The sequence below is a fragment of the Crinia signifera genome, chromosome 6 (genome assembly GCF_055691185.1).
Source record: "Crinia signifera chromosome 6, ASM5569118v1, whole genome shotgun sequence".
In the NCBI taxonomy this organism is placed as follows: Eukaryota; Metazoa; Chordata; class Amphibia; order Anura; family Myobatrachidae; genus Crinia; species Crinia signifera.
Window position 1 is genome coordinate 267,219,753 of NC_139222.1, and position 22,033 is coordinate 267,241,785.

Here is a 22,033-nt window from a genome sequence, read left to right on the forward strand (position 1 = left end):
AACCCGAAGTGTGGCGAGCGCAGCGGTACGCGTCCTCCGACCTTTTCATACCCCCACTAGCCACGTCGGCGTGGAGTTGATTTTATATAGTGTGGCGAGCGCAGCGAGCCACCAAGCCCGAAGCATGGAGAGCCACGCGAGGGGACGAGGAATACATGTAAAGTAATACCCGTGCGCTCGCCACACTATATAAAATCAACTCCACGCCGATGTGGATAGTGAGGGTATGAAAAGGTCGGAGGACGCATACCGCCGCCGCTCGCCCCGCTTCAGGTTGGCGTTGATAGTGGGTGGGGCGTGGGGGCGCATTTAACATTGTAAGCACCCATTAGGGTGCTTATACAATTAAAAACCGTAATTAAAAATGGGGCTTATACAATTTAAAATCGCATCGCATGCGGGCATATGGCATGCGATGCGATACAACTTAATATCGTGGGCGCCGTGCTAGGAAACCAGTACCAAAAATAAACTTCCAGACACTATATGAAAAAGTAAACAAATATTCAATGGGGTGCCCTTAGTTACAGCATCTTTTGTACAGTGACCTGTGCACCAGTTCTGACAAATACCATAACTTAATCAGCCGCAGTACTGGCGGAAAGCCCAGGTTTAATCAATTCGCAGCAGAATACTGCCCAGGAAATTACCTGCTGGGTTACAGGGTTCTTTAAGGTGAACAGAACTGGAAAATAAGAGTCATATCAGGTACCACGTGACACCTGACTGCAGTAAATGACAGCAATAAATTAAAGGCCAGATTAATTGCGCCAGGACGTTGCTGCTTTCCAACAAGTCTAAGGTCTGCCGATAGTGAGAGTGCAAAGATGGAACAAACAGAATTACATAAAGAACGATAATATATTTCATGCCAACAGAATTGTTCTGCCGCTTACCTGTGCTGCGCAGATGCTGTACTGTGTGAACATGGCCTCATAGAGGGCCATCAGTCCGCTTTGACCAGCGGCTGCACAAGCGCGGGCCTCCAGCACGGGCACTTGCTGTGCAGAAGAGAGATAATACATTGATCAGGCAAGCCCGGGCATACTACGCATCACTTCCCACAGTGGTGTCATCGCTCACCATGTCCTTCAGCTGGTTCTGTCCCGAATGCAATGCTTGCCGCACACTCTGGGACAGCAGGATCTCATGGCGGAGACGCTGTTTCCCAAATGCTACAGCGCCGCTGGTGACGATCATCATTTCACGGCCCTGGTTCTGCAGCACAGACACCTGGAGGAGGAGATTCTGTTACTGACGCCCGGAGCGGAACATTCATTTACTGCTCAAGTTCTACTTCTGGCTACACTGAAAGTGAGTGGCTACACAGAGTGATCAAACTAGTGAGCCAAGGCTGATGGGTAGAGCCACTGCAGGGGGCCAAGGCTAATAGGACAAAACGTGTGTATTTATCACAGGGGTCTCGGCACACCGACGCATATTGATAACTTTTGATGGTATCCGGACAGCGGATCGACGAGGTTTAAGTGGACAATACCATCTTCGACCACGTCTAGTTAGACATCTAAGTTGGTCGACCATGTTTACATAGATACTGACGCTAGATCGACGGAAGTAAAGCATCGATGGGAACGTGGTTGACAGAAGCAAGGTTGATGCTTTACTTCCATCGATCTAGCGTCACTGTCTATATAAACGCGGTCGACCAAGTATAGACGTCTATCTAGACGCCATCGGCCACTAGTGATGGCCCATGATATTGTCGACCTAAACCCATTCGATCAGTTAATCCAAGACCCTTATTTACGGCTCCAACTGCCATTAGACCCACTCTGCAATCAGATCCGCTGCAGTATCCCATCTACTTGGAAGAGTCTATATTGAGCATGGCAGTTAGCAGAATCTTTGTGGAGTTTGGCGCAGTTGAGATACAACACTCCATGACCTCTACTGTACATTCCCCAGACAGCATACATGTATGGGGGCTTTAAGGTCCCCATTCACTATGCTATTTTGCCCTGTTTAAACCAGATTCTGGTGGATCGAGCAGAGAAATCGGCTGAAATAGCAGGTGTGTGACATCCGTGGTTCCGTGCATACTGGATCGGAGCTGGGGATCATACATGCTGTGCGTAAGATCTCTGGGTCAGACCCCCTCCCCTAACCTGCAGAAGTACCGCATGCGATCCTCAAGGGGGATTAAACTCAGAGAGGAGTAGTCGTATAGTTTATGGGGTCCCCTTTAGTCCTCAAAGCTTCCCCCCCCCCCCAATAGATTTTACTGTGTGATGCCCTTATCTAGTATTTGTGCAAGGAGTATCCCTCTGAAGTCACTTACCTGCTCTACAATAGACGCCAACCTTCCAAGAGCCAATCCGCACTCGTCGCCACGTGTCACCACAGCACTTCCCAGCTTCACCACGATGCGCTTGGCATGTTTCAGCTCACTGCGGTGCGCGAACGGCTTCCCATGTGAGCGGAGAAGTGGCATGGTCAAGAAAGGGATATTGCTCCAGTGCCGCTGAGGTTGCTGAGCAGGGCTGGAGGCAGGAACATCTAGGGTACAAGGCCCAATTATTGAACACTCAGTGTTCTGTGGGATAAACCAACCAACCAACTTGTGTGAAGTAGGCCACACCTCAGTGTAGCAATACCCCTATCAAAACCGCCGATTAATGATTGGCCATCCAGCTGGGTATCTGGTCAATTCTACATGCTAGCAATCACCCAATTTGATAATTGGGATCATTTTTTGTTTGAGATCAGAAAAATGGGGAAATCAAAAATATTGGATTCCCAAGTTTCTCTGACATCAGCATAAAGGAGAGCGGGAACAATCCAACTTTTGATATGAAGAAACATAGAATTTAACAGCAGATAAAAACCATACGGCCTATCCAGTCTGCCCTTTAGGGTTGAGGTGGCCACATATTAGAAAATTCTGCCGATTTTTACCGAAAAATCGACAGATAGTCAGATGCGCACTCCCGCGGATCTTTTGCTAAATCTTCTGATCTTACATGCTGCATGGAAGGTCAGTAGGAACGCACATAGGATCTTAAGATAAGTCTTTGGTGAAAATGTGCGCTTGCCCGAAATCTTTTGTCCAGGACTGACAAAAGATTTCATGGCTAATTTATGCGCACATCTTAAGATCGCAGATCTATCTAGGGAGAGGGCACATCTAGGTGAACTGGGTTAGGGCAGAGGTTGACCAACGTTTTTGAATCACAGCACTGAAGAGTATATTGCTTGGAAATGCTGGAAAACTGACAAACTGTCATTCAGATGTTACCAGATTTTTGTTCCAACCAGCCAGATCTGAAAATAAATCTGTAGGTGTATGGTAACCTTTAGTCCTGAGGCTTGTCCTCCGACCCCTGCCACCTTGCCTTGACAATCTCTGCCTGCTTATATCCTGCCATCAAGCCACCTCCTAATCGCTTGCACCTCATGTAATCTGTCCGTCTCCCCTTCCTACTAGATTGTAAGCTCTTCAGAGCAGGGCCCTCTTCCCTCCTGTTGTCAAAGCCCTCTTCTTTCCACATTTCACTCACAGCTCTCCCATACATGACATCATCTCCAAGCGCCGGGACCACCGACAGTTGTGCTGGGGGCAAGCCCAGTACCAAGGTAGGGCTGGGGGCAGCCCCCCCCCATCCTGCCGCACACAGGCATCTATTCACCTCCTCCCTGCCTCCACTGCTGTCTGCCGAGTACAGCAAGGGGGAGCAGAGGATGTGTGCACCCCTGTCCAACCTCCATGTTGACCGTAGGACGCTGCGGCCTGGAGGTTGGGCTTCCCCCACTGCTGTAAACGGGAGCAGGGTCAGACGACCCAGCGTACCTGTTAACACTGCCCTCTACCCAGGTCCTACCCTGGTCAGAAGTCCCATGTAAAAGACCCATTTTATACTGCAGCTGATCCGGGTCTACAAGGGTAAAACCCGGGTTTTTGCGGTGTAAAAGGGGTATTTGTTGCTTCTGTCCACCTGCTAAAGATCATTATGGAATATAGACCCTAGAGTGCATAGCCTCAGTCATATAGGGCAACATGATGGTATCGGTCGAGTCAGACATGATGTCATTTTTATTGAATTGATCTCGCCACAACACAAGAGAATTATCACAGGTTGTTATCTCCTCTGGGGCTTACCCAGGGAATCATGCAAGATAAGGGAATAGAGTGGTGGTAATTAAATTCCTTAACACATAGAAAAGGTGTGGACAAAGCAAACTATTTAGCTTATTAACTATAAGATAAAGAAAGAGCACGATTATGAAAAGATACGGAATAATGCTTTAAATTCACTGGATTTAAAGAGAATTTAAGTAAAAGTTATTAACAAATAAAAACTATTTACCAGCAGCAGACTAGAGTTGCTGCACCTTACAATTTCGTCTTTATGGGAATTATTTACCGACGGGGAATTATTATTTACCAGAGGAGACTGAGAGCATGTTGTAAACCAATGGGTCATTGGCATGTAAATAGTATAGTTTGCAATTTGGAATAATGAGAAAAAAAGAAAGAAAGGTCCCTCTGGTTCCTGCCGGTTACAGGGAGCTTCTGCTATCTGCACTTTGGCTGTAAATAAGCCTTAAACTATGACACAGATCTTCTGCATTATAAGCAATAATGGAAACGCAAAGGACACTGTGCCGGTGAGGAACTGCTGCAGAAACAAAATTTCTTCACTTGAAACAAGAAGTAATAGGACTTGTACTGAAATGTCCCAAACAGGTTCTAGATGGGGGAATGCGTTCTTGATAATAAGTGGATAACACATAGTATTCTTACATAGGGGTCATCATCACAGCATAACGACAGATCAAGTGAAGAAATGAAGCACAAACCAATCCGGTTCTAATTTTACAGGCTGCGTTTTACAGATATGACAGGAGACGATTAGTAAGCGCTTCACCCCCATACACACTAGATGAGAATGTAAATGATATCACTCAGAAGGACCCTTCAGAGCCATCTATTAAGGCCCCCCCTACACTGGGCAGATTTGTCCTAAGGACAAGTCGGACCAGTTTGCCCTTTTGCCCCCCCCCCCCCCGGCAGGCTCACTTTATGTGCCATTTTTACATGTAATCCCGGGGAGCTGCGGCGGTGGCAAGGGGTGGGCAGTGGGATCTGGCCAGCTGGTGGTAGCAGGGGATGGACAGTTCGTAGTGGTGGGCAGCGGCTGGGAGCTTGTAGCAGCATTTTGCAGGGCGGGATGCGGCTGCTGAACATTGGCTGAGAGAATTCTCTCAACCAATCAACGTCCGGCCAGTAATTTCCAAATATTCAGCAGCCACATCCCGCCCCACCGCCCAGCAAAATGTCGCTACACGCTCCCAGCCACCACCGCTGCTGCTCAGACGTACCCTGCTGCCTGCCATCACCAGCTGGCTAAACAGCACCCGCGATGTGCCACTAATGGGTCAGATTGCGGGTCATCTGATGTCCCGCCGGTGCGACCACAGGGTCCAATGCGCACAGGGACACGCTTCGGACCCAACTGCATATCACACACAGCCCGATCCATCGGAATCGGACCAAATCGACTCAGTGTATGGGGGCCTTTACATTCTCATCTAGTGCGTACACACAATATCATTAAGATGCGCTCTCCGGTGCATCATTAACGACACTATCCGCCCTCCGTCTGCTATATAGCCAATGACCCGCATGTTCAGCTGGTCCCGGTGACATCACTGAACAATACCGATATCTGCTACCTATAACGCAAACAGCATATCAGCTAGTGTGTATGGGTATTTTTTTTTTTATCTCTCTGCAACATTGATAAATAGCCCCATACTTACTATTGTGCTCTAATACTGGGTACACACAAGATCATTCACTCAATAAGCAGCATCAATTTACATCATACTCCCAAACAAACGATATAGGGCGTACACACTGAACGATATCGCTCAGGGACGTCATCCTGTCCCTGCTCTGTACATGAAAATATATTGTCAACATTGAGCCGCACTGTTAACTATAATGAGCGTACACACTAAACCAAACATTCCCAACCACGGTCCTTAAGGCACGCTAACAGTCCAGGTTTTAATGATATCTGAGGTTGGGAATGCCTGCACTGCACGATATACATCATTAACGATATCGGTATTGCACATATAGTTAACAATATATCGCCTAGTGTGTACCCAGCATTACACTTTGCACAATAACTGCAATCCAGCCATCTCTGCTCTGCTGTAGACAGTTGTTGTGTGGTTAGGTTTACAATGGAAGCTAAATCACTGTTATACAGGTGATGCTGCATAAAGGTACTTACGTTGTAGATGAGAGGAGGACGCCGTTGTCCGAACACGGGAGAAAAGATATCGTGCGTTGCATCGGCCGCGACAACTCACAGCCGCCCGGGATAACATTTTGCTACGGGAGGAAAAAAAAAAAATGGACCAAAACTTATCACAAACTGCTTATAACTGCAGCATTAATTGCTGACGTTCACAAACACACCCACAAGGTCTGTAAATATGTAACACAACCAACAAATAACTTTTGTACAGACACAATTTAACATTAAATGGAGTACAGACCTGATGTTTAGAACAAAGCATTTTAGATGTACAGATGTCATCTTACAAAAATGCAATTACACAAAAACACCCAGTAGGCACCCAATAAGCAATCATTATCCGTTTATAAAATTATTTTTTGCAGTTATTTACAAAGCGCTGCGGAATATGTGTGCACTATAAATAAATTCATAATCATCAAATCATTGTTTGCCTGGTAAAGAACGCATGGCAAACGCTGCAAAACTAATCTTTAGAAACGTGCGGTTTCGCAAGCTGCCGCAGAACTACAAGATAATGCAAGGTGCAATGGAATATGCGTATTCTATCAGCACTGAATTAGAGCAACGTTACCCATAACCGACTCATATACAGATGTGTCCAAATACATCTACCCTCAAATGGCCCCACTTGGCGCAATTGAAAAGCAATTAAGCCGCATCAGGAGTCTTTTTCGCAGTATATTTTACTTAATTTGTCTCCATTTCACACACTCCATGTACTCCACAAGTGGATTTCCTCAGGGTACAGATACTCTTCCACAATTGTGAGAACGGTGCAATATCCTAAGTCCCCAGGATATTGATGCAAGAAAGATGTGAAAGTTCAGAACTTCAGTTCGTGATGCGCCAAAGTCACTTCACGCATCTCGTACCATGTAGTGCTAGATAACTAAGGACACATCAGTATACAAAGTGTGCAGCAGGAATTCTCAGTGAGGCCAAGTCCTATACCTAGCGTTCCTGTGGAGGGCCACAGAGGTACCAAACACACGGACAGGCTGATGAAACCCTGGTGCACAATTGCAGCAGATCATATATAATCCAGACTAAAAGTGGAGGGGAGGGGGCAATGCACACACACACACTCCATGTGATGTCACACAGCACTACAGCAGCCAATCCCTGGATACTGGGATTTGGACAGCACCCATATGCACCCCATCAGCCTCAGATTTACTGAATAGTGGGTGCAATTTCAGCTGATCATGCAATCTTCTGCATTTGCAAAACCAGGTTCACCCATCACCTGCATTAGACACGCAGCTAGCAGGTGGGCAATCACCCAGCAGTGACAGGAAGGACCAGAGATGCCCCTGCCACGTTGTCAGTCCATGCATTGATGCTACCTCACCAAACAACCCCAAACTCCCCCCCGCCAGTCCCTCCTGGCCCAATGCAATGGGGTGACACGTCACCCGAGCTCTGCATGATGCACGACAGGTTGCTCAGTTGGCAGAACTAACGCCAGCAGAACCGATTAGACCTGGCAGTGGAAATACGCATCACACACGCATGGTAGTCGCACCTGACACGCACGCATGGTGAGTAAGCCCACCGACCACACGGCACACCCCGCACCCGGTGCCCCTATTTCTCACCCTACCTTCACAGGAGCCTACGCAGTCCCGGCACCCTCCTGAAGTGTTACAATGAAGCCGGTACTAGCTACAGTCCCCGGGTATCGGGCGACTGCGCATGTGCGGAAAGGGCCCGGGAGCCGCGCATGCGCAATGCGAGTCTTATGGGTTTATTATCTCTAGCACGCGGGAAACGCGGAAGGACTGGAGCGCGCGCCTGATAGTGTGACGCGCGTGGCAGCAGCTGGACGCTGCAGCCTGATATAATTATTATTATTATTGCAGCAGCAGGGCTCAGTTCTTTTTTTTATCACGATGTTTAAAATGATCGTGACCACTTATTTTTTATTTATACTAATTAAATATGTTTACTACAGCCAGGGCCGTTTCTAGAAAATTTGGCTCCCAGGGCAAAGAAATAAAAATGCCTCAATACATAATATGGTAGTGAAGAAATTGCATGCGCCGGAAAAGGGGTGTGGCTTAATTTTAAAAAGGGAGTGGCTTAATATAAGGGGCGTGGTCTATCAGGAAAACAATTACCATCTCACTTTTGCAACCTGTGTGACCAGGCATTGGTTACCGCAGGAATTGTCATTGTCCTCCTGCACTTAAATTGGCGGGCTGAAGGCCACACTGTAACCTAGTATGCCTCACAGATCAAGGCCAAACAATGACAGGCTACCAGGGGGGGGGCGGGGGGGGGGTGGTGTGAAGCGGCCACCACCTTTGCCGAGTAGAGGGGGTGGAGCTTGAGTCCGCCGCAGAGGGAGTGGGGGGGAGATGCGGCCGCCGCCGAGTCTGGGGGGGGGGGGAATGCGGCTGCCGAGTCCGGGGCGGAGGGAGGGGGCGTTTGGTGTGGGGAACCGCTCACCTGACTCCAAGTGGGGGGGCTGCTCCCATGCCACCCTCCAGTGGGCGCATCCCAGGCAAATGCCTAAATATGCCTAGTGGTGGCCCCGGCCTTGCAGGCTTCTTAAATGTTTATCTGTGATTCCAATTACACATTACGCCGCACACCGTGATGCCCATTACACATTACGCCGCACACCGTGATGACAATTACACATTACGCCGCTCACCATGATGAAATTACATATTATGCCGCACATCATGATGACAATTACACATTATGCCGTACACCATGATGCCCATGATTAGACCGCACACTGTGATGCCCATTATACCCCACACTGTGATGGCAATTACACAATATTCCCCACACCATAGTGACCATTACACATTATACCCTACACCATAATGCCCATTGCGCCGCTGCCGCACAACTAATGCCCATTACTATGCCCCCACAGTGCCACACATATATGCCCCCATAGTGCTAGGTATGCCCCAGTGCCAGATATGCCCCCCACAGTGCCACACATATATGCCCCCAAAGTGCCAGAATATGCCAGCAGCAGCACAACTCACCGTTGTTGTTGTTGTTGCTGCTGGAGAGAGCAGAGTCCGTATCCTGCAGTGCTGGCTGTCTCCGGGTCTCCCCCTCCAGTCCCCGCTGCCGCTGCTTCCCTTCGGAAGGGAGCGCATCGCATGTCTCTCCTTCCCCTTCACTGTGTCCCTGACTGTGACTGGGCTGTCAGCCAATCATACCTCGCGGGCTGGCTCCTGATTGGCTGCCGGCCCGCAAGCTCTGATTGTCTGACAGGCCAGCCCCAGTCACATTGACACAGTGAGGGGAAGGAGAGAAGCGCAATGCACTCCCCTCCAAAGGGAATCAGCTGTGACGTGGCGGCGGACCTGGGAGACGGGGAGAGGGGAAGGAGGGGGGGGGGCGGCGGCGTGGGGGGGGGGGGGGCTGCCGAGCGCCCAGGCTGTTTAACAGAGGCGGACAAGCCGCGCGGCACCCCGGGCGGCTGCATGGCTTGTCCGCCTCTAGAAACGGCCCTGACTACAGCCTATATTATAGATGTGATGGCTTATGTACCCCATACAGACAGACATGTGGCTCTTGATTGGCTTTCTCATCATGCAATGTGCCCAAGTGCTTTCTTTCCAGCCCCCAATGTCGTATGCCACCTGCGGTGCCACATGGGGTGCTGGCAGGGGCGAATTTAGGGGTCAGGCCACCCCTAGGCACAACATTTCTGTGCCGCCCCCCCCCCCTATTTTAATGTAATCATATATGTATATACATTGTTATTTATATATTTTATTAAAATTTAACTGTAGCCCACCTTAATACCCGGAGGGAGGAACTTATTAGTACAGTGATTAGCACAGTGTCTGTCAGTCTCTCTCCGGCTCACACACTGTGACTGACTGAGCGGAGGGATGATCTGCGCGCCACTCAGCTCAGCAGCCAATAGACTGTGTGTGTGTAGAGTAGCCAATGGGCGGGAGCCGGCAGCAGTGAGCCTGAGCCATTTTCGGACACGGAGGGGGACCGTCGGACCCAGCCACTAAGCGGTGATGTAATGTGCATGACAGAGTGAGTGGGCAGCGGGGGGTGACGAGCGGCGCTGCCGCCGACATATGATAATTCATGTCTACGTCGTCACTCAGCGCTGCCCACCTGCTCTGCCATGCTGCTATTTAACAGAATGTCAGCCTGCCTGCCTGCCGCCCTTAATTGGTGCCGCCCTGAGGCCGGTGCCTCACGGGCCTAGGCACAAATCCGGCCCTGGGTGCTGGACGAGGGCAGGCATCGGTGTAGCTGAGCGGGTGCAGATGGGCTGGTGCGCGGCTGGCGACATAATTTGAAATGGTTTTGATTAGCTCTCTTTTGAAAATGTTTTTTCAAATTCTGTCACCCACTGCTGACTACCAGCGCATGCCAGCCCACCTGTCCCCGCTCAGCGTCAACGCAGCCAGCGCTTCTGCAGCACATAATATCTATCAACGTAACATCCGACCTTCGGGCCTGCGAATTACGTTGGGTGACACATTCAATGTACCATCCTTTGATTTATCGTATCCTATCGAAGGATTGTATGCAATATCGCTCTAGTGCATGGGCACCATAACCTTTGGCACTCCATCTGTGGTTGAGCTACACATCGAAGCCTGCCCTGCATCAGTTTTAGCATGGCAAAATAGCAAAACTTTTGCAGGGCATGCTGGGATGTGTAGTTTGAGAACAGCTGGTGTCCCAAATATTAGCCATCACCATACCTCCCACTGGGGCAGATGTATTAAGCCTTAACAAGAGATAAATCCAAGTATGATAAGGAGAGATAAACGTCCAGCCAATCAGCTCCTTACTGACTTTTTTCAAACACAGCCTGTAACATGGCAGTTGGCAGGTGATTGGCTGGACGTTTATCTCTCCTAATCATCCTCTGCCCCACTGTTCCTCTCACGACTGACAATGTCCTGTGGGTGGTGGAGCATTTGGGGAGAGTCTGTGATCACCACTGCTCTGCTCTGTATTGCCTATACCGATTAGGTATGAAGGGTGCGAGGTGCCATTTGGGTACCGTTTTCTTGCGTTTAAACGATCACCCTGCACCCTTCGGTGGACTGAATTCACTTAAAATGGCTTGTTCCCCTATGGAGGTGCGAGCGCTTTTAAGTGAATTCAGCCTGGTGCTGTGATGATTTGCACCCAATAGGATCAACCGCCTAGTGTGTATAGTGTTACCACCTTTGTATTGAGAGATTCCCGGAGAGTGGCCCACTACTTGACCCACCCATTGACCAATCCCCAGCCCCACCCCTTGACCCACCTTACCCTGTGTTTTTTAACCTTTGCTTAAATTCTATTCTTCATTTTCTCCACTTACACATTATGCCACACACCGTCATTCCCATTACACATTATGCCACACACCGTGATACCCATGACATATTATGCCTCAGACCGTGATGCCCATTACACATTATTCCTCACACTGTGATGCCCATTACACATTATGCCACACATCATGATGCCCATTACACATATGCCACAAGCTGTGATGCCCATTACACATTATGCAACACACCATGATGCCCATTACATATTATACCACACACCGTAATGGCTATTACATATTATGCCAAATAAGTGCCGCTTACCTATATGTTAATTGCTAGTGGTTTCTTGATCAATGCCAGGGGCTTCATGCTCGATGCCAGAGCCTTCATGCTCGTTGCCATGGGGGATTACATGCTGCCACAGGGGAGTGAAGTGCTCATTCCCACGTTGGAGTAAAATGCTCGTTGCCAAGGGGGAGAGAAATGCTTGTTGCTTCAGGGGAGTTAAATGCTCATTACCACAGGGGAATGAAATACTCATTGCCATGGGGGAGTGAAATGCTCAATGTCAAGGGGGGAGTAAAATGTTCATTACGGGGGGGGAGGGGTTGAAATGCTCCTTTTCAATGGGGAATGAAATGATCGTTGCCAAAGGGGAGTGAAATGCATGTTGCCAAGGGGTTTAAGAGCAGTGACGTGACACCAGTGGCAGGCAACTGAGCAAGCACAGCCCATATGTATCAGAGTAGATCTGCACTATTTAAAATATTGCACCAGCTCCTGGTACGGCAGCCAATCATGAGCCACCACTGCGACTTCCGATTGGCTGCCGGACCGTGAACTCTGATTGGCTCGTGAGGTAGCGCGAGATTTGAAATAGCCAGCCTGATGAGCAGATCTGTGGCTATCTCTCCTGAGTCTTCTCACCCTCCAAGTGGTGTCGGCGCGGTTCACGGACATTGTATAGGTAACACCAACTGCCTGGACACCAGACTTAATTACTGCACTGTCCAGAGTAATCCTGGATGGGTGGTTACCCTAAGTGTGTATGGGGCATAAGAAGAATAGTTTCCAAGATATGAAACATCTCAATAAACCTACATTACAATCGCATGATATTTACAATCATATGGCAGCTAAAATAGCAAATAGTTATATGTGTACCGCATATTGCAGTCCCAATCAGCCTGCACACAGGAACCCTCCTGCCATAAAGTGCCTGTGCAATGTGTCCCAGTTTCCGGGAGGTAGGCAAGAACAGTATGTGTTATGCCCTGCTGATAAAAGAGGTATCCGGGTAATAGGTTGGTGTCTGTCAACTGACAGTTGACAGACACCAAAAAACGTGAAAAACTTGGAGGTGCGAGCACTTTTAAGCGAATTCAGTCCTCCGTAAAGTGTGTGAATCATCACCACCTTATAGGATCGACCCCTTAGTTTTGTGATAGGCTGATCCTATGGTATCCTCTATCTATAGTAGGTGCAATAGATACACCGTGGTGCAATTTAACTGATGTAGCAGCTATGATGACACTCTCACACTGAACATTGTCTATGTGATTATACCCACCAGTTATATCTCTTCTGTTATTAGTGTAGATGCATTCAAAATACCCATGAGATTTCATCGTCTGTACTTGCATATACAATCATCTGCACCAATGCCCTTGTCTTCAACCAATGGTTCGGTTTTATTACAATATGCAGTCAAAATGTTAACATTTACATACCTCCCAACTTCTGTGCTGATGAAATAGGGACACTCGCGCGGTGAAGCCGGGACATATGCAAATGAGGGCGCGGCTTATGCTAATTAGCCGCAACCTCATTTTCATACGAGAATAGACGCTGTGCGCATGCGCACAGCGTCTATTCTATTAGATTGGGGGGTCTCCCAACTGCCACCCCCCGCAGCGGGACAATGCCTGCCGCGGGAAAATCGGGACTGTCCCGCTGTAATCGTGACAGTTGGGAGGTATGCATTTATAATATTGATATGTGAGATTACAGCATGGGAAAACCTGACATTCTTCACAGACCGAAAAGGGTAGTCTGTGAGAGAAGACTGAAGAAGAACCAATAGGTTTTTGGGGCACGCTTTATATAGTAATATTATAGATTAGTAAAGGTATAGATGATGTTGGATAAAACGTAACTTTTAATGTTAAGCTTTTTTTAAAATAAATTGCTTATATATTCTTTTGTCGACACACCTTGTGTATACCTTTTGGAGTCTAAAAATAGTGAAAAACTCCTGCCGATAACTCGGTCACTAGATTTTCTACTGCAGTGTCGGCATCGTTGGATAACAGATACTAGCGACACCATCGCCGGCCGCAGCCGGCCTAGGTAACGGGGTAATCCCCCATACCCTGGTCTCCTACGTGACGAGTATACTGTATACTTCACTGGACCGCCTGTAACCCATCCGAACACAGCAGCTAAGCAGTGATAGGCTGGATTGGTACCTGTATGGGAGACCTATAGGGAATATCCGGTGCTGTATTTAACTACTGGAACAGTATGTCTGTCAGTACCGCTGAGGTGTAGCCACAATAACTTTGACCCTTCCCCTTCCTTTCCCCTCTCCGCATTTAGCATTTGTTATCCAACGATGCCGACACTGCAGTAGAAAATCTAGTGGTGGTGGGCTGTGTCCAGTGTCTCATTTGTTTGCCATTACTATATTATATATAAAAGTGTCATTTGGCAAACAATATCTTAAAACATTTTCGCATTTTGCATTACTTTAAAGTAATTGACCGAGTTATCGGCAGGAGTTTTTCACTATTTTTAGACTCCAAAAGGTATACACAAGGTGTGTCGACAAAAGTATAGATAAGCAATTTATTTTAAAAAAAGCTTAACATTAAAAGTTACGTTTTATCCAACATCATCTATACCTTTACTAATCTATAATATTACTATATAAAGCGTGCCCCAAAAACCTATTGGTTCTTCTTCAGTCTTCTCTCACAGACTACCCTTTTCAGTATATACGCTGAACTTTCTTTGGGAGCACCACCAACCAGCAATCGCTAATCAGGGTTCCCCTGAACAGCCTTTTCTCATGTTGGTTTATATTAATTGTTACCATTGAATTTGCATTACAAATAATTATCTCTAAGCCTGTGCCAACCAACCCCCCATCTCAATTCTTCACAGACCAACAGCGGAGGGTTAGGTCACATGAGGGGAAGTTACTCACAGCTGGAAGCCCTTATTGTTCTACTTTAAGTCATCATCCTCATCTGCCCTCAGATTAGGTAAAACACCACTAGGCCACCCGTGATGTTTTGTCGACATTCTAATCATGTCAACATTTCATCAGTGTCCACATGATGTATGTCGACGTGGTCAATGTCCACATTACACGCACGATGACATTAGGAATGTCGACAAAATGAACCACTCCCTTGTATTACAGCTAAATTACTGTTTAGCAAGAATATCTTTTTCTTAACTAGAAATGAGTGGTTTGGATTCCGTGGAATCCGAACCACTGCAAACACAGCCCGGCTCGATGTCCGCGAGCCGTGATCGCGAGTTTCCAGCTTTGTTTGGACACCTGAGTGCGGCCGAACACGGTAATCGGATTCTCACGAGACGCCGAGTCTTTAAAGGCTCGGTGTCCCGAGAATTCAGCGCCATTTCCTCACACACTTCCACAAGCTGCGCACAGCTCTGCAGTGCAGGGGTCTGGGCATGTAGTGCAGAGGGGTGTTTTGCAGTGTAGACGGGTACAGTGCAGAGGGGTGCTGTGCAGTGCAGAGGGGTGTTGTGCTGTGCATAGGGGTGTTGTGCTGTGCAAAGATGTTTGTGCAGTGCAGAGGGGTGTTGTGCAGTGCAGAAGGGTTTGTGCTGTGCATAGGGGTGTTGTGCTGTGCAGAGCAGTTTGTGCAGTGCAGAGGGGTGTTGTGCAGTGCAGATGGGTTTTAAGCATTGCAGAGGGGTTTGTGCTGTGCAGAGAGGTTTGTGCTGTGCAGAAGGGTTTATTCAGGGGTTTGTGCTGGGTTATTGTACTAGTCGTGTGTTAGGCAGGCTGTCAGTCAGTGTAGTGGGGTACAGTACACAGGCAAGCTGTCAGTCAGCTTTTTATTTTGTTTTTCAAAGTGGTGTGTAGTGTGCTGCCCTCATACTTGCCTACCCTCCCGGAATGGCCGGGAGGGTCCCGCAAATCAGGTCCCCCTCCCGCCCTTCCCCCCCCCCCCCCCCCCGGGAAGGGGGGCAAGTCTCCCGCATTTTCCCCACAGCCCCTGCTCCCCCCTTCCCCGCGGTATAAAACAATTAATTTTGCGGGTCCGTGGGGAGGGGGCGGGGCTAAAATGATACGATTTGCCTAATTTCGCGTCATTTTAGCCCCTTCCCCATCCATGGATCCGAAAATAGATGCAGCTGTCTGTCATGGTGGCGGGGCTTGGTGACGCCAGCCTCGCCCCAGAAACAAAGCCTCTTCCCGCCCCCGGAGAGGAGTTTGCAAAAGTCGGCAAGTATGGCTGCACTGCAATCCAATACACCATATACTACTGTCAGAAGTTCTGTGTGTGATTGTTCTGCCTCCACACAGTGTTATACAAGCCGCACCCATAAAAAATAAATACATTTTGCTTTTCTTTATTTTTTTTGTGTGTACTGCACCCCATTAGTATACACCATTAGATCCATGTGTAATTGTTCTGCCTCCACGCAGCATTATACAAGCTGCACATTACAAAAAATAACAGTAAAAATGTAAAAAAAAATTTTGTACTTGTGTATTTTGGCGGCGCCCATCGCATCGCATACCATAACGCATACGATGGTATGCGATGCGACGCGATATCGTATGATAGTGCACGATGGCATACAATTTTGAAATTGTATGCCATTGTACATGGCATACAATGCCATACGATGCGATGCTATGCGATTAAACATTGTATAAGCACCCTAATGGGTGCTTATACAATGTTAAGCACCCAAATGCGAGCCCGCGAGGGGCGGCGGTACGCGTTCTACGACCTTTTCATACCCCCACTATCCACGTCGGCGTGGAGTTGAGAATAGAATAGTGTGGCGAGCGCAGCGAGCCACCGAGCCCGAAGCATGGCGAGCGCAGCGAGCCCCGCGAGGGGACGCGGATACCTGTGAAGCCCGCGAAGGGACGCGTTTACCTGTGAAGGTATCCGCGTCCCCTCGCGGGGCTCGCTGCGCTCGCCACGCTTCGGGCTCGGTGGCTCGCTGCGCTGGCCACACTATTCTATTCTCAACTCCACGCCGACGTGGATAGTGGGGGTATGAAAAGGTCGTAGGACGCGTACCGCCGCCCCTCGCGGGCTCGCTGCGCTCGCCACGCTTCGGGTTCACGTTTATAGTGAGGGGGGTGGCGTGGGGGTGCATTTAACATTGTAAGCACCCATTTGGGTGCTCAAAAGCACCCTTTAGGGTGCTTATACGATTTTTGGTCGTATAGGGGGTCAAAATCGCGTCGCATCGCATCGTATGCCATCGGGTGCATGGCATGCGATGCGGTGCGATCTGTTCATCGTACGACGGACATCGGGGGCGCCGCCAAAGTACACAAGTACCCAATTTTTCTCTTCTTTTTTCATTTTTTTTTTATTAGGTTTTTTTGCAAAACAGTTAAAGGGAAGGGGTACAGAATGGTAAAAAGGGAAGGGTGGGGTGGTGGGGAATAGAGATACAAACACGTGGTCATTTACATAGCATTGTCACATAACATAGAGGAAACAATATATGAAACATCAAGGCATAACATCAGGGAGTGTTTACGGGGTCAATTGCACCAGGAGACCGGGTACCGTAATAGTTAGGCTGTTGTAATATTAGCGTGCAGCTAGTGAGTTTATGTCAGCTAGGCACAAACCTCCTGGAGATTCTTTAGAGTGGCTGTTTGGTCAAGGGTTTATTGTAGCGGGTGAAGGGATCTATAGGTGCGCCAGGCGGACCAGCGTAGGGCCTGGTTGGGAGTGCTTCCCCTGAAGAGTAGGCCTGCCGTTTCATATTCGTAGTGGGATTGGACCGCGTGTTCGACTGCTAATAAAGTGGGGACTTGGGGGACGCGCTAGTATTGAGCGATCAGTGACCTGGTCGCTATTAATATATACCTGTCAGATGTGGGGAGAGCCCCAAAATAAATATGTAGAAGTGCCAGTTTGGGTAGTGGATGTATATAGTAGCCTAGGATGTCAGATATGAGGGTGAAAACTGCTGTCCAGAGGTGGGCAAGGGTAGGGCAGGACCAGAAGATATGGATAAGGGAGCCAATGCCCCCACAGTTACGCCAGCACATATTGGAGTGAGATGGCCAAATTGAGTGAAGCCTGGCAGGGGTGAGATACAGCCGATGGAGCAGTTTATAGTACTTTTCAATATGAGAACCAAAAAAAAAGGAATAGGTACAGCGCTGTACTGAATATAAAAGATATTTAATAAAATTAATCACAGTAAAATACAATCATATAATTAATAATACACACAAGACACACAAGACACACACACATAAAACATGCAATCTCTTTTTTAACGTTTTAGAACTGGTTAGTGGTTATTATGTTTGCAATTGCATATATTCTATGCTCCAACTTTGAGCCTGTTAGTAGGTATTAATATATTGAGAGTTCAAGTCCCCACACATGTGCACATTAGTTGTGGTAATACTTAATTGTAATCCAGGGGTATTGTGGCTTGTGACATCAGCGATGAAATTCTCCGACCAATCTCAATGGGTCATATCCGAGATGCTTTTCAATCTGCTGGGTACAATAGCAGCCTGGTGGTCCCCTCAACGCGTTTCTCCGCCTAAAACGATCAGCGGCTTCCTCAGGAGAAGTGTATGAAGTATTACAGGGCTTCCGCCTTTTATGCCGGTATAAAAGGCGGAAGCCCTGTAATACTTCATACACTTCTCCTGAGGAAGCCGCTGATCGTTTTAGGCGGAGAAACGCGTTGAGGGGACCACCAGGCTGCTATTGTACCCAGCAGATTGAAAAGCATCTCGGATATGACCCATTGAGATTGGTCGGAGAATTTCATCGCTGATGTCACAAGCCACAATACGCCTGGATTACAATTAAGTATTACCACAACTAATGTGCACATGTGTGGGGACTTGAACTCTCAATATATTAATACCTACTAACAGGCTCAAAGTTGGAGCATAGAATATATGCAATTGCAAACATAATAACCACTAACCAGTTCTAAAACGTTAAAAAAGAGATTGCATGTTTTATGTGTGTGTGTCTTGTGTGTATTATTAATTATATGATTGTATTTTACTGTGATTAATTTTATTAAATATCTTTTATATTCAGTACAGCGCTGTACCTATTCCTTTTTTTTTGGTTCTCTACTAATACTAGGGGTTTGTGGTAATCCCCCTATTGGCACAGCAGCAGCACTGAATAACAATCAGCGCTCAGTATCACCTTCTGTAGTTCTTTTCAATATGAGATATGCATTTTGACACATGGAAGCAATTATAGAACACTCCCTGCCATTCTTCATTTGATATTGAGCAGGTAAGATCAGATTAACACTTCACTAAGACCTTCAATTTCTGAGGTGAATGAAGGGCTATGATACACGAGTACCACTTACTTATTCCACCCTTACTGTCATCTCTATAGAGTAAATCTCTGATATATGTTGGGATTACATATATTTTATAAGGGGCTTGTGTCACGCTATGTAACCAATGGCGAACTTGTAAAAATTTATAAAAATCTCTATGAGGTATGGAAAACTGGGATTGAAGTTGGCTAAACGCTAGGAGATGGCCATCCATGGTTGCTTCGTTAAGTGAGACCATACCACCAGATATCCAAGACTCTAGATTCAAATCCGGGATCAGGGACGCTAAACCTGCTAATGATAGATCAGGGGATGGGAGGTGAGCATTATCTATCTTGGATATCAATTCCAGCCAAGCTTTCCTTGTGGAATGGACCACCACTGAACGTGACAGTAAACAGTGGCCTTAACCTTCTGGGAGCCAAAGGACGCGGTCAGAGGGAGGGGTGCAATTATTCCTATTTCCAGTCGGACCCATGTTTTGGGGTTACTTTCCGCAAACCAAGCACTAATGGGGGAAAGGATGCATGCTAATTGGTATAGATGTAAGTCTGGGAGGGATAGTCCGCCCTCTGATTTGGGGAGTGACATAGTAGAGCGAGCCAGTCTAGGTTTTTTCCCTTTCCAGACATATCTTATGAGGGCTGAGTTAAACTTAGTGATCAAGGCCTTAGGGAGCAAAATAGGGATTGTTCGAAACAGGTACATCATTTTGGGAAGGACCATCATTTTCAAAGCGGCTATGCGACCCACCCATGAAATATGGATCATCATCCAATCTGATGATAGCATGGAAATTTTGCGAAGAAGGGGGAGGTAATTGGCTGATATTAGGTCTGAGACCTTCGGGGTAAGGTGGATTCCGAGATATTGTAGGCTTCTACCCTGCCAAGCATAACTATATTGGGTCTTCACTGAGTGGAGGAGGGCAGAGAAAAAATTATTGGAAGGGCCTGTTTAGTTTGTAGTATGAGACAATGGAGTACTGCTCCAGAGTCTCATGTAGGTGGCGTAGCGAGACATCCGGATTTGCTAATGTGAGCAAAACATCGTCTGCAAACAAGCTAATTTTGTATTCATTTCCAAACACTATGGGGCCCTGAATCAACTTATTAGTTTGGATAGCTTCCACGAGGGGTTCTATTGCCAATAGGAAAACTAACGGGGACAGTGGGCAGCCCTGACGTGTACCGTTGGTAATTTTAAACGGGGCAGAGAGGATGCCATTCACATATACTCTGGCGGAGGGGTTGGAATATAGTGCTGAGATGGAGGAATGTGCTCTTCCCTCTATACCCAATTTCCTCAAAACTGCATGGAGATAGCCCCAATGTAAACTATCAAAAGCCTTCTCTGCATCCAGCGAAAGCAATAAGAGCGCCTCCGGGGAAGCAGAGGAGGCATCCAACAAGTTGAAAAGTCTCCTAGTGTTGTCCGGGGCCTGACGACCTTGAACAAAACCCACCTGATCTGATGAGACTAATGAGGGAAGTAGGGGGCTGAGTCTGTTTGCAATCAGCTTAGCATAGATCTTCACATCTGCATTTAAAAGGGCTATTGGACGGTAATTAGACACTAATGCTGGATTTTTCCCCTGTTTGGGAAATGCTACTATTCTGGCTTCCAGCATTTCAGGGGGGAATGAGCCTGCAGCAGAAGCCCCATTAAAAACCGAGAGTAGTGTCGGAGACAAAACCTCCTGGAAGCAGGAGTAAAACTTGTTAATAAATCCATCTGGGCCTGGGGCTTTACCTTGCGGTAAGCTTTTAATAACCTGTATGAGTTCTTTCTCTGTCCATGGAAGATCCAGGGTTTGGAGATCGGGCTTCTTTAAGTTAGGTAGGGATAGCTTACTTAAGAAGGAGTCTATATCTGAAGCAGTTGGCTGAGGTGTGTTTGCGTCCTCTTTTAGATTATATAGATCAGAGTAGTAATTGGCAAAGGCAGCTGCAATATCTGCCGGATCAGAGACCTTCACCACTCTAGAGTTGGTTATCCCCTTCACTCTCTCTTTAGCCGTTTTTGCCCTCAATTGCCTTGCCAGTACTCTACCTGCGCTATCTCCCTGGGTATAATACCTCTGCTTTAAACGGAATAAATTCCTATGAACTTCTGTCAGAGCAATAATGTTCCATTCCTCTCTGGCTTTGAGGAGATCTCGGTAGACCGTTTTATTGGACGGAGAGGATTTAAGCCTATTTTCTAAGTCTGCCAGTCTAGATTCAACTTCCTTTTGGCGAGCCTCTCTCTTTTTACGCAGCTGCGCTGCCGCCTGGATAGCCGCCCCCCTAGTTACCGCTTTAAGCGCGCACCAGTGTGTAAATACTGATGTATCCATCGGGTCGTTAGTGTCCAGATACATGGTGATAGATTGGGCGATTATCTCTCTGGCTTCAGGATGTGTTAGGAGGTGTTCCCCTAAACGCCAGGGGTTGGGTGGGGTTCTAAAGGATTGGGGGTCCCAAATTAAAAGGAGAGCAGAGTGATCGGACCATGCCGTTGGCAGGATAGAAGCCTTACACATCTGTTGCAATGTCCACCTATCCGAGAATGCTATGTCGATTCTGGAAAACGACCCATGGACCGGAGAGTAGAATGTGAAATCTCTATCTTTAGGGGTTTTGGCTCTCCAGATGTCATATAAATCGTATTCATGAATAACGCGACGAAAAGCCGCAGAGTTATCGCATCTACTTGGGGCTTTCGAGGGGCGGGGCTTAGAGGATTTATCAATACTCGGATCAACCACCATATTAAAATCTCCTAAAAGGAGCAGTTGGCCCGATAAGCAAGCTTGTAGAACATTCCAGAACTTGCGGAAAAAGGGAACCTGTTTGGTGTTGGGGGCATAAAGAGTGGCTATAGTGACAGGTTTATCCTGAAGTTTGCCCA

The 22,033-nt window shown here is 47.6% G+C and overlaps 1 protein-coding gene across 2 annotated transcripts in view; it reads right to left on the reverse strand.

The window, feature by feature from the left end:
- Positions 1–8,049, reverse strand: part of ALDH18A1 (aldehyde dehydrogenase 18 family member A1) — a 37,212-nt gene extending 29,163 nt beyond the window's left edge. The window contains exons 1-5 of one of the 2 annotated variants that reach the window (XM_083149536.1): positions 7,897–8,049; positions 6,264–6,364; positions 2,300–2,517; positions 1,084–1,233; positions 897–1,001 (exon numbers count right to left, since the gene is read on the reverse strand). In XM_083149536.1, coding sequence (XP_083005662.1) covers positions 897–1,001; positions 1,084–1,233; positions 2,300–2,517; positions 6,264–6,360 — 570 coding nt within the window. In that variant the 5' untranslated portion in view covers positions 6,361–6,364; positions 7,897–8,049. Of the gene's footprint in view, positions 1–896; positions 1,002–1,083; positions 1,234–2,299; positions 2,518–6,263; positions 6,365–7,896 lie in introns of those variants that run through there. The other variant, XM_083149535.1, reaches the window with a different exon arrangement.
- Positions 8,050–22,033: the final 13,984 nt, after the last annotated feature.